We start from the raw sequence: 18,627 nt of genomic DNA, 5'->3' as shown, positions 1-18,627 counted from the left end.
CTTGGTCCCCCTCCCCCTCTTCCCCTGTCTCTCAAAATAAACGTTTAAAAAAGTAAAACATTTTTGTTCAAATAACATTTGAGACTTAAATGATTACATTTCACTTATTTTGAATAAATAAAATGTTTTATTTTTTAAACTGATAAAATCTAAAGTTTGTTTCGTTTTTGTGATTTCTCTGCCCAGCACTTTAAAAAGTAAATTTTAGTTTATACCTAAATATGGATTCTTGCTCATAGCTATTTGAAAATGAGAAGAACAGTAGTAAATGAAACAACAGTAGTATAGTGCTCATTAACTATAGTTTTTAAATTATCCTACAGATTGAGTGTGAATAATATCTTTCATGCTTATATACCAAATTACAAAACTACAAAAAATGCATATAATTTTTGTGTAAAATTGCAGGAATGCCAATTGAAAACCATATGGAATGCGGCTAGTTGGCTTACTTTAACATTATTTTGGTGTTCTCTTCTTACAGATTGAAACACAATTATCTGAGTATCACAAGTTGGCCAGAAAATTAAAACTTATTCCTAAGAGTGCTGAAAATTCCAAAGGTTATGACTTTGAAATTAAGTTTAATCCTGAAGCTGGTGCCAACTGCCTTGTTAAATACAGAGCCCAAGTTTATGTAAGTAATCATGAGATTAATTACTTAATCTCCAAAAGATTTTTAAATGATATGATTGATGTCTTGTTCATTTACTTATAACTAACAGTTTAAACATCAGCATGTTCATAGTGGAGGTTATAAATACTGAAACTTTTTATCTTCTATCTTTTTGGTAGTTAGAAATCTCTCTTATACCTTCCTCTTTGAGTAAATAATTCCTATATATACACTTTATTAGAAATATTTACAAGATACGCTATTGATCAATTCTTGCCAGAATTAAGGGGAAAGAAAAGTTTCTACAGAGATGGTGAACCTGGAATGAAGTCTTGAAAGATGTGGTATTTATTGGGATGGTCTGTGGGAAAACCTGTGGTTTCAGGTACCAGGACACACATGAAGGCATGAAATACAAGAGGGCATTAAGTAACACCAGTAGTCAGTAATGAAAAGTCTACACCTAATTTTTAAATACGGCCAACGATGTAATTTGAAGAAGGAAATATTTAAATCATTCTATTGCAGCTTCTTAATTATTCACAGATTTTAGTATTTTGGTGTCCCCCACAAAAATGTCAATTTTCAAAATACTTAGTTTTTGAACAAAGACTACCAGTTACAGTATAAAACTATGCATTTTTCCCTTGAGAATCATTCATTCAATAAATTGTTTATTGAGTACATATTCCATACCAGATAGGTGCTAGAGATGAAACACCCAAAAAGATACAGTTTCTACTTTCCCACTGATCACAGTTTATTTGCTGAACAGACTTTGATTAAATAAAGTCAGACTCACTTTCAGTAGAAAAAATCCATCCAGTGAACATTTAGTCTTTTACTAAATTGATTCTCAAACAATAGCTAAGTAGGCAGGTAGACAGACACTGGTGCAAGAAAAAAAAAAAAAACCCTGCATCAAATCAGTATAGAAAGGATTACTTAATACCAAAAAAAAAATAAAATAAAATGCATATTCTCAGGAAAACTTTTTCTCTGATCTCTGGAACAGTTTTACGTAATAATAGAACAATAAAAATAGAAACAGCATTTAGAAGGTACAACCCAACTATCACAAATAATATTTGGGGGAAAGTTCTTAGATTAAAGAGGCATTCCATCTTTCAAAAAAAGAGCAGTCAAAATTAAAACTCAGCAATAAATAACTTCAAAAGATCTACTAAAAACATAGTAACACACAAGATTTTCTTTTGGTGATGAAGATGGTTTGGAACAAAAGTTGCTGGTTATACAACATTGTAAATGTACTAAATGCCACTGAACTATACACTTTAAAAGAGGTAATTTTATATTAAATTTATTTTAACTTAATCATTTCAATTTAATCATTTTAAAGTAAGTTTGACCTCAAAAAATAATGGGAAACTATTAGAAGAGAGGACAAACAAGGAATATAAACATATGTAGAGCTTCAAGATTGGTGAACATGTGGAGATGCCGGGAGAGGGGCTCACCCAGAGGACATGGAAGCTCTGCATCCCTTTCCTAGGACCTTGACCTCTGCATTTCTTCCATCTGGCTTTTCCTGACTTTCATCATTACTGTTATAAACTAGTAAATGTTTGCTTATTCAGGACACCCACCTTGCTTCATTCCTGGAACAACCCACCCTGGTTATCTCTCTGCAGTAGTATTTCAAGATCTTCTCTTGTCCTTTTTTGCAGCCTCAGAGTCCTCCATTGTGTAGCTTATTCAATCAGTGCAGACATTTGCTGTATTTCAAGTCTTTTGCTATTGCAGTAGAGTTCCAATGAATAGCAAAAATAAGAAATACAAGCAGATAATTGTAAGACTAAGCAGTTGAAGAGGGTTGAGAGAAAAACACAAATTATTTTCAAGAAAGATACTGCATGAAAATAAATATTCTTATAAGATGTTTAAATAATAGTGAATCACCAGAATCGAAAAGGAAATCTAAAATCTTTGAAGTATTCAAAACAAAAAACAAATTGCATTCTACAGTTAGAGAAATTAGGTTGAAAATTAGTTTATTGTCTTATTTCTGATGTATAAATTTAGTTTAAAAATATCATGGCTTCACTTTTTTATCCTCCAAAACTGGCTCCTACTATTGCAATGTGTAGATGCCTCATGAGAACTTTTGTAATTACGTATATCATATGGAACTCCTATTCTTATGTATTTTGTAGGTACCACTCAAGGAACTGTTGAACCAAACTGAAGAAGAAATTAATAAAGCTCTAAATAAAAAAATGAGTTTAGAGGATACTTTAGAACAAGTAAGTAACAAAACAGTTATTAAAAGCAAAAATAAGATATTTAACACTTAAATGTGATTTGTAGTTTCTAATTGTTAAGGAATGAATTTTTAATAAGATATTATGGAAAATGAGTGTTGGGTATATCCTTGACTTAGAAACCTTTGAAGTAATATTTTAAATAATTTAAGTATCCTAGGCTTGATGTATTAGTGATAATGAAGTGAAACTGAATAAATTTCCCTTGATTTTAAATGGAGAATTTTTTAAGTCTTATTTTTTATTTGAGTAATCTCACACCCAGTGTAGGGCTCAAACTCATGACCCCAAGATCAAGAGTCTCATGTTCTTCCAGCTAATCCAGCCAAGAACCCCTTAATATCCTTTTTTAGGCTGAAAGAAATTTGACATGGCTACCTTAAAAGTAGATACGTATCATTTGGAGGTAGAGGCTAAGAATCTATAATAAATTAAGAGATTTTTATTTACCAAATTTTTCATTCTGTACCATGAAATTCAGGGGAACTCAAATGCCTATAAAAGTGTATTTCCAAAAGTAGGTTTCAAAAAGTTCCTGCTTCTAAGATACTTGAAACATTATATGACCACAATCTCTCAGAGAGACCAGTACTATTGATTTAGTAACCTTCAAATATTGTTATAATTGATTAAGAAAAGTTAAGAAGCTACTTCTCAACTGTAAACAAACGGTATTGTTTATGTGACACCAAATAATTGAAGGAAAACTCCAGTTAATTCAGGTCTTCAAGAACTATTGTGGCATTTGAAGATACAAAATCCTATCTTTAATTGGAATAGACATTTTTTTTCTCATCTGGAAATAAAACCTATGCATTTCACAAATAATTATGAAAGTAACCCACATTTTTTAAATGTTAACAAATTGTATGAAGATTTACTTTGTATTAGAAAGAATTTCCACTTAGAAAAATAGTAAACTTTGAAACATTAGATAAGTGGGCAGTTTCATGATACTATTGTTATAATCTGGGGTTTCTATAACATCACATGTGGGAAAGAAGGAATTGGTAACTTCTTTAACAGAAGGAATTGGTACTCCACAGATGTGACTGTTATTCAAGATGAAGTCTTCCCTTAGCTTACCTCAGTTCAATTTCTCTCTTCTGTTGGAATGGGCACTAAACCTATAGATTTTCAAATTGAATTGAAACTTTTTAAAACTTTTTTAAATGTTTATTTATTTTGAGAGAGAGAGAGAGAGCAGGGGAGGAGTGAAGAGAGAGCATTTCAAGCAGGCTGTCAGCACAGAGCCCAGCACAGGACTTGAACCCACAAACCACAGGATCATGACCTGAGCTGAACCAAGAGTCAGATGCTCAACTGACTGAGCCACCTAGGCACCCTGACTTGAAACCTTTTAAAGGCCATATGCAGGAAAACTTGGGGGGGAGGACAAAGCGGGGGTTATAAAATAATTACTATAGGCTAGGCCCAATGATAATATTGCAAAGATAAATATAACAAGTTTATATGAAATACAAACTCCCGTTTGGAGAAAAAGACCTGTAGTTATGCTAATCAGATTTGCATTTTTGCAAAACCCTTTGGGGCGTAGAAAAAGTGACTTGTGGGGAATTGTTAAGAGGTTAAACCAAAGTATTACAGTAGAAATAGAAGGAAGAGGACAGGTTTAGGAAATGTTCAGGTAGAACCCAAGCATTTTGTGGTGGACTGTGAAAGCTAGGAGAGAAAGTGCTAACAGTGTCTTCCATTTTCACAGTGTGGGTAATCCTGAGGAGAAAAAAATGAGTGCAGGTGACCAGGAGAATACCGGAGTTGTTGAGCTTACTGTCCACAGACCATAGACATCCAAAAGGAAGCCGAAACAATAGATTCAGAACATTGGGGAGAGATTGAGTCTGAAAATACACATTTCACGGTCTTTACCATATATATATACATAGTACTTTTAACCCAGATGTGGGTGATATTTCCTAGAATATGTAGAGAAAAGTGGCAGAGGATTACATCTGGAGAAATAGCACCACTTAAGAAATTGGAAAAGGAAGGAGATTCTGGGGAAAACTCTTAGAAGTGGACAAAATCATGAGAATAATCACAGGAAGAGAAAATGCTATAATAAACTACTTATTGTGGTATTAGTTTATAGTGTGTGTGTGTGTGCGCACGTGTGTGTGTGTATGTGTGTGTGTATATATATATATATCTCATGGTGTTATATACCTTACACCTATACAATGGTTTAGAGCCATTATATTCCAAAACTGGGGGGAAAAAGAAGTGATTGGTGATGTCATATGCTTCAGAGACTAAAGGTTAAACTTTTTTTAAATTTGGCAGCTTAACCAAATTAAGATGGCATAAGCTAAAATAGCTATTCGACATAGTAATGGTTAAACATGAATTAATAAAATAATTGAATGTTAAACAAAATTTCAGCTGAGTAACTTTGAAGATCAAATTGACTTTATTCAGCAATTCTTGAATTGGACAGTATTCCACTTAGCCATTAGAAACTCTAAAAGACTACAGAAAGAAAAGCAATTTTTAAGGCAGGACAAGGACGTCATAAACCAAAAAAAAAAAAAAAAAATCATTTCAGGCAAGATTTCACCTCCCTTTGAAAGATAAAAGGGTCTTATTAGGTAGATTACTTCAGTGATGCTAACCAGAAACTACAGACTGACCTGTTAAGATTACATTCTCGGGGAAGGTTGAAATTACAGTTAGGTTGGGTATTAAGCTCTGGTTTGGTAACATGGGCCTAGTATGAGTTACTCCATTTTGAATTGTTGGTTTCCTTTTTAACAGTTTTCCCCTTTTGATCACAGTATCACCTTGACTGAGAGATATAATCACAATTTAACACATCAGCATCACTTGTAGTTTTTGTTTTTCCTTTGTGTGATATCCTTAGATCATGACATTTGTGCTAAATGTCTGTGACAGTCACAAGTCTCAGTTTTAAGTTCATATTCCTTAAGTCTGTCATTCTTTTCAATTTTCTGATGTTCCAGTCCTAGAGAGATCACTTGCTTGGTAGTTCAAGGCTGCAAACATACGCTTAAAAGTTTTTGAGAGAATACAACACACTAGGAGATTTTTATGATTATAACAAATAAGTCCAGTGTTTGGACTGCACTTTACAACCATGGTCCCCAGGACCCAAACCAAACAAAATCAAATAAGTCAAAGAAAGACTACACTGAAGGGGTCATCTTTTTAAATCAAGTACCTTACTCGGTGATCTTATATAACTGAGTTTCAGCTTCCCCAGAAATGTTAGTCCAGGTGCAACAGGTAGTGTTGACCATAGCACAAACACCTCCTTGCTCAGTGAAAAGATACTCAAGGACTCTCCTATTACTGAGAACAACTTTGGCCAGAGTCAGAGGAAGCTAATTTTGAATTGTGAATGCCTCCTACAAAATCCCTTCTGACTTGACAACTTAAATTTAGGGAGTTGACCAGTGAGGTAACTCAGTATGGGCAGTTAGAGGCACAGTTAAATAACCTAAGAGGCATTACCCAATTATATGTTAGCCATTTAGGCATTCATAGGCCCAGGGGGATGATAACCACCAAGAAAAAGAAAAACCCTTTTGGGGCACAAATAATTCCCATTAAGGAGGTCCTATTAATGGATTAAATCACAGAGATTGCTACACTTACCCGCACATGCCTAAGGTCAGTTAGGTTTTCTCCTAGCCTGAAATAAAAAGTTGTTCCAAATACCCCCTTAGCAATGGCCTGGGAGATACAGATGATGACTTTACCTTTCCAGGCCAGTGCCAAAGTAAAGGAAGAGAAGAATAGAAGATGTCATGTTTAGTTAAAGTACGAAGTCTTGATCCAGTGTCTTGGGAAGATGCAGTCTACCTTGCTGTCACCTGTTTCTCTTCTCGGTCAAATGTGTTTGGGAGGTCTCTATCATTTGCACAGGACTAGATGTCAAGCAGAGCCTTCTTCAGCTGTGAGATATATATCTAAGGTTCAAATCCATGAAGTTTTGCTGCCATCTGCATAGTAAGGAGGTATTAATAGTCTCTTTCAAAGAAATTCAAGGCAGCCTTTGTTCTTAGTGATTCCAAATCAGAAGTCAGGGGAGAAAAATGAAATCACTAATTTGGACATTTATAGCCAGGTATTTGAGGAAATTAGAAGAATCCAGGACCTAGTCCAATTTATAGGTATGTAACAGAACCTCAGAGATAACAGGATTAGAATTTAATATCTACACATGATCAAGCATAATTTTTCTCTCTACAGTTAACCCCCTTTTACCAAAAATAACCACAGAAAAACTAATTTATTTGCATTAGACTTGGCCTGATTAATTACATAAGAATAGCAAGAAAAGTGATTGACCATATAAGCCCTATTTAAAATTACTTTGCTGGAAACTTGTAAGCAAGGTGTATACCAGGTCGATTTTTCCAAGGGGCTTTATTGACTCCCATGAAGTTAACCTTAGTTCCTTAGGGGTGTCCAGTCATATTTGAGTCTATGCAAACCTCTCCAAATATGAAAATCCAGTCAAAACCTTGATAATATAACCAATATTTCCAATTGTGTATCTTATTACAAGGAAAACAGATTCTTATTGAACTTATACAAATAACTAACCGTATTATCATGAAAAGAATACTCAAAAGAGTTTCCAAAATCTGGACCAGGTAGAAAAAGTAAATGTTTCATCATTGCTTATAAAGATATACTTTAGTGGCACCTGGGTGGCTCAGTCTTGGTTAAACATCCCACTCTTGATTTTGGCTTAGGTCATGATCTTGACTCAAATCATGATCTCACAGTTTGTGGAATGGAACCCTGCTTTGGGCTGTATGCTGGCAGCGCAGAGCCTACTTGGGATTCTCTATCTCCCTCTCTCTCTTCCCCTCCCCCCCCAATACATAAACTGTAAAACATACCAATTGGTGCAAATCCTAGATAACAAAAGTTTCCTTAAATCTGGAAAAGCAAAACATTAGACAACCATTATTTCAAACAACAAATCATAAAAAGTTATAGTCATCCTACTCAGTTCATTCAGTTCCTTGTTCCTAGTTTCTTGTTGTACCTGAATCCAGTTTACCATTAGTTTTGGAAATTCTTACCCAGTTCAGTTTTATGATCATAAGGTGTCTGTACTTATCAAAAGCCCTTTCCTTACATCTCCTTGAAGATGAAGTATTTTGCAGGAAGCTATTGCAGTGTATCAGGGTAAAACAATAACAGTCTGTAAATGACCAAAAACTTGTAAAAATGTCCATTGTTGAGATGTGATGAAAGTTCATTGTAATGGAATTGACCAAGAAAGTTGGTTATTTCATAACATGGAACATTTTAAGATAGTAAATGGAATTGTGACTGATAACACTATACCAGGATATATTAGACTTTGGGAATTTCATACAATTTCTAGAACACTTATATACTTACACACATACAATAGAAAGAAAGCTTAGTCTTCTTACTTGACAGTATCTCCCATATAACGTGTCAAATAATCCTAATTAGCTTAGCATCTCTTCTTTTTCTGGAAAGATAACAAGCCTTTTGGGAGGTTCCAGGAGCCCTCCAGAAATTCTCCCATCCAAGTACTAACCAGGCGAGTACTATCCAGGTCCGACCCTGCTTAGCTTCCGAGATCAAACAAGATGGGGCGCGTTCAGGGTGGTATGGCTGTAGACCCTCCAGAAATTCTCAAAGTTAGTTTGAGGTCATAAAGTTTAGTTTGCTTTAGAGAAGTTTATAGGAATATCAAGAGGTTTTAAAATACTTTGTCAAATAAGATCATAGGTCACTGTGATATAACAGTTATCCATTCAACTATGGTGACAAAAACTTAACAGGCAAATACAGAAAGTTAAATAGTTATAAGTAAAACTTAGCTCTTCTAATCGAGAATGCTCAGTTTTCTTAATCAAAGATCTGATAAAAACACAGGAAATTATTTTAACAAAGCAAAACTTTGCTTATAAGAGTAGACCAGTAGTCTAAGAAAACTTAGCTCTATTAGCAGAAAGAAAACCAAATTCTAAGTTTGCACTAGCTTATGTTTTATATTAAAACTCTTTTACTTAATTAAATTCATTTTTTTTTTAATGTTTATTTTGAAAGAGAGCAGGAAAGGATCAGAGAGAGAGGAAGAGAGAGACTCCCAAGTCCCTGATCTGGAGCTCAAACTCACAAACTGTGAGATCATGACCTGAACTGGAATCAAGATTTGGATGCTTAACCGACTGAGCCACACAGGGGCCCCTAAATTCATTCTAATCTTAGCCAACCCTGAACACACATAGAATGTCTTTCCCTTATTATTTCTAGCAATTTCAGTTACACATATTAGAATTGTTGACCCTCAGAAACTTTTAAGTTCTAGTGAAATCTAAGCAGTAAATTAAAAACTGTCTTTTATATTACCATTCTAAGAATTAGCAGACTAATACTTTTTATGACTTTAGGAAACATGTGCTTTCTCACAGAAAATTTGTCAGAGCAGCATAACACATGTTTACTAGTAGATCCACATACCTGTATAGTTCCTCTGTGAAAGGAAGTAAAAAGTTGATAAACCAATATTCAGTAATTCATGTTTCAGTATTTTATCTTACTTGGAAATAATATGAATAGTGAATGAATATAATGTAACTCATCTTTAACTTAACCTAGCAAAGCTTTTAAGTTTCCAGGTTAACAAAAAGATTTGGGGAATCTATTTAAAAATGCACCGAAAAAATTTTTATCTTATTTATATTCACTTAATATACTGTTCCTTACTATATTTATTTTTTAACACTTATTTTAAGTTTATTTCTTTATTTTGAGAAAGAGAGAGAGAGGGAGAGACAGAATGCTAAGCATGCTCTGTGTTGTCACTGCAGAGCCCAACTTGGCTCTAACTCAAAAACCAAGAGATTATGACCTGAGCTGAGATCAAGAATCAGACACTTAACTGACTGAGCCACCTAGGTGCCACCAAAACTTCATTAAACAAAGTCAGCCATCATCCCAAGCTAATTTTTCTTGCTGACAAATTTTGTAACAAATAACATTAACTCATTTGATTGATAAACCCTGGTGGAATAAGACTTGTATGTATGCATTTTAGTCATTGTTGATAACTCTAAAGGAAGGTTTATTTTAATTAAGTCAACAAACTTAAGCTAACTTAAGCATTTAAGTGATGGGCATTCAGAAAGCATTTGGGTTAGGGGTGCCTGGGTGGCACAGCTGGGTAAGCATCTGACTCTTGGTTTTGGCTTAGGTCATGATCTCATGGTTCATGAGTTCTAGCCCTGCATCAGACTCTGTGCTAACAGCACGGAGCCTACCTGGGATTCTCTCTCTCCCTCTCTCTTTCCCCTGCTCTGCTCTCTCTGTCTCTCAAAATAAAAAACTAAAAATAATAAAAATAAAGCATTTGGGTTAGTTTCTATTACATTTTAAACAATTTTTATGAATACATTAAGCACTTACTCAAGTCAGTTAAATAAAGCTTTTTTATAGACTAATTTTAGTAATACCATCCAGAGGTAGAAAATGCAACACATCTACAACACATATAATATACCTACATAAACATGTAAACAGAGGCCTTATAGCTTCTGTTTTTCATTTTTTTTCCTGATGAGAATTACCTTCCTAAAGTTGTACTTTAATGTGCACATCTCAAAGTCACCAGGAAAGAATACAGTTACAAGTCTTTTAAGATAAATATGGGAGGCTGGGGATTGATAAAAAGAAATAGATGAATTTTGAATTGCCTCTAGAGCTGCATTTCTAGTTTTATAAAGAAGTGAGTAAATTTAAAGATCTAATTGGCTTTGTTCAATAATTCATAAATCAGGCAGCATCCCATTTAGCAAACAGAAGAGCTCCAAAGAGCTACAGAAAGGGAAAGCTTTTCAAGGCAGGACAAAGAAGTCATAAACCAAAAAAGAGGATTATTTCAGACAAAGTCACCTCCCCTTGAGGAACAAAAGGGTCTTATTAGGTGGATTACCTCAGTGGTGCTAACTAGGAAATTCCAGACTTGACCTGTTAAGATTACATCTCTGGGGAAGGTTGAAACTGCAATGAGATTAGTTATTAAGCCCTAGTTTGGTAACATGGGCCTACCACATGTGACCAATTTTGAGCCTATAATTTTCTTTTTATCTACCTGAAAATTATTTTTTTATCTTTATTTATTTTTGAGAAAGACACCACAAGCATGGGAGGGACAGAGAGAGGGCGACAGAGGATCTGGAGCAGGCTCTGCACTGACAGCAGCAAGCCCAGTGTGGGACTCAAACTCACGAACCATGAGATCATAACCTGAGCCAAAGTCGGCCCTCAAGTGACTAAGCCACCCAGGTGCCCCTGCCTGAAAATTACTTTAAAATAATTGCCAAACCATTCAAGAAAATGCTGGGAAATACAAAATGAGAACCGGATACCCTATAAAGATGGAGGGATTTATTTGAATTATGAAGTAAAACAGTCAAAATAAAAATTCATCTCTAGAAAATTTGAAGGGTAGCATAACCCACCTACCACAATCTGATAAAGATATCACAAAAGAAGAAAATTAAACTAGTCCACTTATGAGGGTAAATATAAAATGAAAAATTAGATGTTAGCAACTATAATTTATTCAGCAAGTATTTTTAAAGAACCTGATATTTGCCTGGTTCTGTAATAGATGTTGGTGATAAAGTATCTTCCTTTGTAAACTCTCTTTCAAGTCAGAAGGTGGACGTGGATACAATTACTTTCATCATAACACTTTTTTAGCATAAATACAAAATGCTGTGGATTCTCATAAAGCACCTGAGATAAGCACAAGATTCAGAAGGAAGTTGTAGCTGAGCTGAGTTGTGAATAACAAGTAGGAATTGACCAGTGAGTACCAAAAAGATACGCATACCTCCAAAGGCCCAGAGAACAAAGATTATGGCATATTAACAAATTACCATGACTAATCTGGAGAAACAAAAACTTAGTTATGAATGAGCTTGTCTATTTTTTTTCCTTTTATAAGTTTATTTATTTTGAGAGAAGGAGAGCATACAAGTGAGGGAGAGGCAGAGAGAGAAAATCCCACACAGGCCTGACTCAGGGCTCAACCCCACGAACCTCGAGATCATGACCGAAGCCAAAACCAAGCGTTGGACATTTAACCTACTAAGCCACCCAGGTGATCCAGAGCTTGCTATTCTTGATTACTGGTTGCATTATAATTCTGTAGACACCACGGACAATTGAAGAGTTTTAAGGGAAGGCATAACATCTGTGTATGTTTTTTTTTTTTAATATTTATTTTATTTTTGAGAGAGACAGAAATGGAGCATGAGCGGGTGAGAGGCAGAGAGAGAAGGAGACACAGAATTGGAAGCAGGCTTTAGGCTCTGAGCTGTCAGCAAAGAGCCCAACGCAGGGCTCAAATGCATGAACCATGAGGTCATGACCTGGGCTGAAATTGGACAGTTAACCAGTTGAGCCACCCAGGCACCCCAACACCTGTGTATTTTAGTAAAATGCCCACAGTGTTGGCATTTTGAAGACTAAGAGGTACATGAATCTAGAGTCACACAGTTAAGAGACCTAACAGTATCCTGAATGATAAATAGTAAAGATTCAAACCAAGGCTACTGCAGTGACAATGGAAAAAAATATAAGGATTCTAACAATGTAATTTAGTGGTCTATTTGAATATGAAGGTTAAGGAAGAGAGAACTTAAGAATGTTAAGGTGTCCCCCTTTGGTATATGATATTAAAGGAAAATAAAAATTAGCCATGACACTTGTTAACACAAGTACAACTGAAAGAAGAACTGGGAGTTTATAATCAAGGAGTAGGATGCAGATCAGTGGATAAAAATTACTGCGGGAAATGCTAGGAGTAAGGGAGGATTCTGTTTAAACTGACCCAATAGGGTTTTTTTTTGAAGGCAGATTAAGGTGATCAGATATCAACTGTGGGGATGTTGGAGGATGAGGGACCTGATTAGGTTGAGGTTAGAGATTCTGATTACACTGTCTTGCATGATTCTTGCTAAATCTGAACAATACAGAGACAAACACAGAAGCTAAGAGGTCGACCTCTTTGAAAAGAGAGGTCAGGGGCACCTGGGTGGCTCAGTTGGTTAGGGCCTTAGCTCAGACAGACAAGCCCCCTGTTAGGCTCTGTGCTGACAGCTCAGAACCTGAAGCCCCACTCATGTGCGCGCTCTCTCTTTCTCTCTCTCTCTCTCAAAAATAAATATTTAAAAAAGAAAATGTTCAGAAGAGCGTGAATGGTTTGGTCAAGGAGAGAATCTTTCAGTGGTGATATTCTAGAACTTTGGTAAGGAATGCAAGAGAAGGTTATGGAAGAATTTCAGGCTGGGATATGCTAAATTTCAGGTCATCAGAGTGGAGAATGTCCTGTAGGAAATTGAAGTTTGGACATAGTTGTAAATAGGTATTTCTTGGCTTGTAGTTAATTAAAGCCAGGAGATCTTCCAGGTGTAAAAATGAGAGAGAAACAAAGAGAAAGAGAGCTCTCCCAGGTGAGCAGATGGGAATACAGCCAAGATCAGAATCTTAGGAAAATATCCACATCCAAAGTACAAGCAGAGAAAGAGAAATCTGTAAGGAAGAATTAGAAGGATCTCCCAAGACTTAAAGAGAAAATTTTGAGAGCTTGCATGGTCATAGAAACCAAAGAGAATTTCAGAAGGGAGTGATCAGCAACTACAAATGTGAATCAGATAGATATCTAATACGCATAATCCTAAGTGAATAGCATTCATTCTAGCCAACTCTTCTCATTTGTAAAAGAGTAAAGGAATATTCCTTACCAATGGTCTTTGATAATTGAATATGAAGTATATGCAAGTTTCTTTAATAAATATGTAGTCATTTATCCTATCTTTTACCAAATAATAATTGCTTCATTGAATTTTTCCCAAGTGTATATATATATATACTTTCCCAAGTATATATATATATATAATTTTGTTAATAACTTTATATATGGTTTGAATATATATTAAAAAATTATATATATATACTTGAGAAATATATATATATAAAGTTATAACTTTATATATGGTTTGAATCGTCCTTTTAAAGAAAGATCCAGCTTATTTGTACATTTTGCTAAATTTTGTTTCCTACAAAAAATACCTTCTTTGTCTAGCTGGAAAACATTCCATATTAATTACTGGTATCAACTGATATTAGCACCTGTTGACAAGAATTGAACTTTGGAAACACTTTTTTTCTTCACTTTTGGCTTCAACAGACCTTAAAGCTCAAAGTTTCATAAGACTAAATGTGGTTACTTTATTACTTTTTGGAAGAAATTACTGACTAATAACCAGTTAGTAAACACCCAATGAAATCATTGGGTTTTTATAGTTCTCCTTAACATTTATACTTCTCTTTAACATCCTAGAAAGTAAACACACAAATGTAAAGCTAGGTAGCTAACAAAATAGATCAAGTCTAAGTAAAGCTAGACTTCAAAACTAAGGACAGAAACAACTTATATGTACTAATTAATATTAAAATGTTGAGAGTATATGTAATATTGTTATAGAGCTTAAAAACACTCCCACAGCTACTAGTGGAACAAGTTGTTGGTGTCTTTATTTTACTGAGAATTAAGCCACTTTTTTTATTCCTAACCAATTCCACTCTGCATTTAAGTATTCTACATTAAAAAACGTAAGTTTGGTTGTCATTGTTTGAAATTAATTCCTCTTTGGGGAATAATAAATTTGGGGTACAAATGACAGGTGAGAATAACACGGTTCAGTTAGTTGACATGATAATAGAGAAAGTTCTATAACTTACTAGAATTTTTTTGATGTATGGTTATAATTTCTCTACCAAACTTTTATCCCCCAAGTTAAATACAATGATAACAGAAAGCAGGAGAGGCGTAAGAACTCTGAAAGAAGAAGTTCAAAAGCTGGATGATCTTTACCAACAAAAAGTTAAGGTAAGAACTTTGTTATAGTTTATATAGGTGAGCCAAACTATGTCATAATATTCACATGTTCTGATATCTAACCGAATCTCTAAGCTATATCCTATAACTTATATTTTAGTGTCATCTTCTAGAGTTTATTTTAAGGAGTTATTTTGTTCTTTTAAAGGATTTTTTTTCTGGAATTGACTGTTATATCCTAGAACATGTTTACTATTCAATTAATATTTTAGACTTAGAAGATTCTGCATGCTTGTAAAACCAAAACATGTTTTAAAAATAATTTCTTCTATCTTTTATAGAGATTTAGTGTTAAGTACTCCTAAAGCATAAACCGCTAGTAAGGCCTTGTGTATGTGTGATAGTCCTTGCAAACTGACTGTCTTGGCAAAATTTCAATGACTATTTTTATTAAATCTAGAATGTGGGTTCATTTCCCACCACCTCTAATTCATCCCCCTTCTGGTGAGCATTTTACTTAGGGAAGCACTCATATGAATGTTCATTACCACCTATCTAGTTTACGTGAAAATTTTAGTCATACCAATATTATTTACTTGGTTACACCAAAAAAGCAGCAGGAATTGAAAACTTATCTCTTGGCCTTGTACTATATTGTATTTAGACCTTATACATTTTGTCAGGCAGTGTGAAATTTTTAGAAAGTATGCCACAGTAATGTGATCTACATGTGAAATATGAAGCAGCTGGTAACCATTTTTATTTTTTCATATATTCTCTATGACAGTACTTCAGTTTATTCTCTGAAAGCACTTCAGTGAAAGCACTAAGAATTGATGACTCTGGCCTCCTTTGCCTGTGCATAATTAATACACTTGTGAAATAAAAGTAGTATGAAAGTGATCTACATTTTTGCCTATATATAAAGGCCTTTTTTTTTTTTTAATTTCTAGGAAAGAGAGAGATAGCGTGTGCAGGGGAGGGTCAGAGAGAGAGGGAGTGACAGACTCTGAAATAGGCTCCAGGCTCCGAGAGCCTGACGCGGGGCTCGAACCCACGAACCGCGAGATCATGACCTAAGCGAAAGTCAGACGCTTAACTGACTAAGCCACTCAGGCGCCCCTATAAAGGCCTTTTTGATGATCGTAGGAGAAATTCAAATCCGTATCATAAAATTTCCTATAGTAGATACTTGAAAATACTGCTGAATGAATTCTATACAGGACTGTTGAGAAGGTCACATTTAGATCACATTTATTTAGGTTGACAGTATAAAATTCCCAATGGAGCATTTTAAAGTTTCTTACATGTAAAATAGTACACATTCTGAGCACACAAATGATGATGCAATCTGATTTTTTTTCAAAGCTTTACATATATATAGTACATGGAGTATACATAGTATATGGAGTATATAGAACATGAACATCAAAAACCTTAAGGATGCTTTTATCTTGATAGGAAGCTGAAGAAGAGGACAAAAAATGTGCCAATGAGTTGGAGTCCTTGGAGAAACACAAGCACCTGCTGGAGAGCGCTGTTAACGACGGCCTCAGTGAAGCTATGAATGAATTAGATGCTATTCAGCGAGAGTAAGTTTGTGTCACTAAGATTTCTGTGTATTTTCAGATTAATTATTTACCTTTTTCTGCAAAACTAGATCTTCATTTATTTGCTTTATATTACAGAGCTATTTGGCGGAGAGGGATTAATGAACAGTACTTACATAAAAACAGTTTATAACTTGAGATACCGTCCGTAAACAAATATATTGTGCAACTATTAGAAGAAATCATTCCTTTTTAAATGTTTTTATGTATTTATATTGAGAGAACACGTGTTTGCAAGCAGGGGAGGGACAAAGAGAGGAGGAGAGAGAATATCAAGCAGGCTCCATGCTGTCAGCGCAGAGCCCAACTCAGAATTCCATCCCGTGAACAGTGATAATATGACCTGCGCTTAAACCAGGAGTCAAATGCTTAACAGACTGAGCCACCCACACACCCCAGGAATCATGCATTTTTAGATCTAATTAATAAATGACTTTTAAACCCTGAAAACAACATAAAATTTTAAATCAATTAAAATACTTTGTCTATTTGTTAGTATTTTTAAGATATATATACTTTCTAGAAATCATGTGTATTGTATAGTAAACTATATACTATAAATCATACAGTCATTCTAAAACACAACTTGTGCCCTCATAATAGGCACCACACTGCAAAATTGTGCAATAAAAATCAGGACTTAGAGGAAAATTGGGATTGGGACACAACACTCAAAATCTCTGTCAATGACACACATAAACAAGAGATAGGAGCCTAACAAAAATGTTAGCACAATTGTACACATTGTAAGTGGTTAAGAAATACATAAATGCTATGATAAATATGACACTTTATCTTTAAAAAACCTGAAGTTTGCTTAGGAAGATGAGCATTCAAAGGGTTGCAGCTTGTATAAATCATTGAGATGGGGTAGAAGGAGCATTACCTAAAATCAGATGGAAAGATATTTTTTTAAATGTTTTATTCATTTTTGAGAGAAAGAGAGTGAGTACAAGCTGGGGGTGGGTAGAGATAGAGGCGGACAGAGGATCTGAAACTAACTCTGCACTCACAGCCCCAGTGTGGGGCTTGAACTCACAAACCATAATCTGACCTAAAGTCAGATGCTTAACCAACCCATCCACCCAGGTTCCCTTCAGATGGAAAGATTTAATACCAGATGTGGATGTATGTGGCTCATCACACAATACAATAAACTGACAGCTAGTACACACACACATTTGTGTGCTGGTGTGTTTTGTGTATTCCTTTGCATCTGGATTCCTTTGCAGCTGGAGTCAGCTGAATGCAGCTTTCTATGTTCACTTAGTGTTTCTCAAGAAGAAAAAGGTGTATAGGGATTCCTGCCTGGCTCAGTTGGAAGAGCATGTGATTCTTAATCTCAGGGTTTTGAGTTTGAGCCCCACACTGGGTGTAGAGAGTACTAAAGAAACAAACTTTTTTTAAAAAGGAAGGAAATGACATAAACAAATATAAATTTTGTGTTGTGCTCAAATTGCTACATAATATATCAGTCCAGTTGGAACAAATACATATTTCCAAACAAGCAGCAGAACTGTATATTAGTTTACATTTCTTGGAAGTTCTTCATTATCAAATTACACATTGTCAAGTTTTTCTCTGGTTTCCCTTATTATTTTAAAACTTACATAGGAAAAGTATTAGCCACATTGTTTATTAACAGTAACTAAAATAGTGACATCCCTTTTTGAGAAAACATTCTGCCTTTGTGTATATAATTCTCTCGTGCAACCTATATAGAATCAATATACTAAATAGTAATCCATACGGTCTTTTTTCTAAAGTTTCAATAAAGTGGCCCTCGACTGAAAAAAATATCACTTTTAAAAGTACAGCCCTTCAGAAAATCATACCTCTTCATTTGCTTATTTGTAGTTTAGGGATAAAAATCTCAGCTGAAGGGTTTTTTGGCTTATAGTTCTTATTTTTTAACTTGAATTTGCATGCCTAAAGGTAAGACTCCCACTCCCCCATTTAAATGTATTTAATTCCTTACCCCTGAAAGCATTTAAGTTTATAGTCCTTTTGGAGATTCAATTAAGACCATTTGCTCCCAGGTTTTATATGTTAAAGCAGGAGGTTTTGGTGCTATTTTATTTTGTTGCCTGGAAAGGATCTTTGAAAATGCTTTTCTGTTTGAAGGTTTGAGAAGCAAACGGCACAGATACTAATCACTGCCTGTTCTTATTGAATATGAAAAGGAGAAGTGAGCTAACTAGAACTGATACATTAAGTTTTTTTCCTAGAAAA

General features: G+C 34.7%; 1 protein-coding gene across 4 annotated transcripts in view; it reads left to right on the top strand.

The window, feature by feature from the left end:
- Window positions 1-18,627, top strand: part of NDC80 (NDC80 kinetochore complex component) — a 60,456-nt gene that overhangs the window by 29,009 nt on the left and 12,820 nt on the right. For all 4 annotated transcript variants that reach the window (XM_039243183.1, XM_039243185.1, XM_039243182.1 and 1 more), the window contains 4 exons: window positions 485-637; window positions 2,791-2,880; window positions 14,744-14,836; window positions 16,247-16,377. In XM_039243183.1, coding sequence (XP_039099114.1) covers window positions 485-637; window positions 2,791-2,880; window positions 14,744-14,836; window positions 16,247-16,377 — 467 coding nt within the window. The remainder of the gene's footprint in view (window positions 1-484; window positions 638-2,790; window positions 2,881-14,743; window positions 14,837-16,246; window positions 16,378-18,627) is intronic.

Source organism: Hyaena hyaena, unplaced genomic scaffold (genome assembly GCF_003009895.1).
Source record: "Hyaena hyaena isolate Hyena2069 unplaced genomic scaffold, ASM300989v1 scaffold_222, whole genome shotgun sequence".
NCBI classification, from domain to species: Eukaryota; Metazoa; Chordata; class Mammalia; order Carnivora; family Hyaenidae; genus Hyaena; species Hyaena hyaena.
This window is presented reverse-complemented; position numbering and strand designations above follow the sequence as displayed.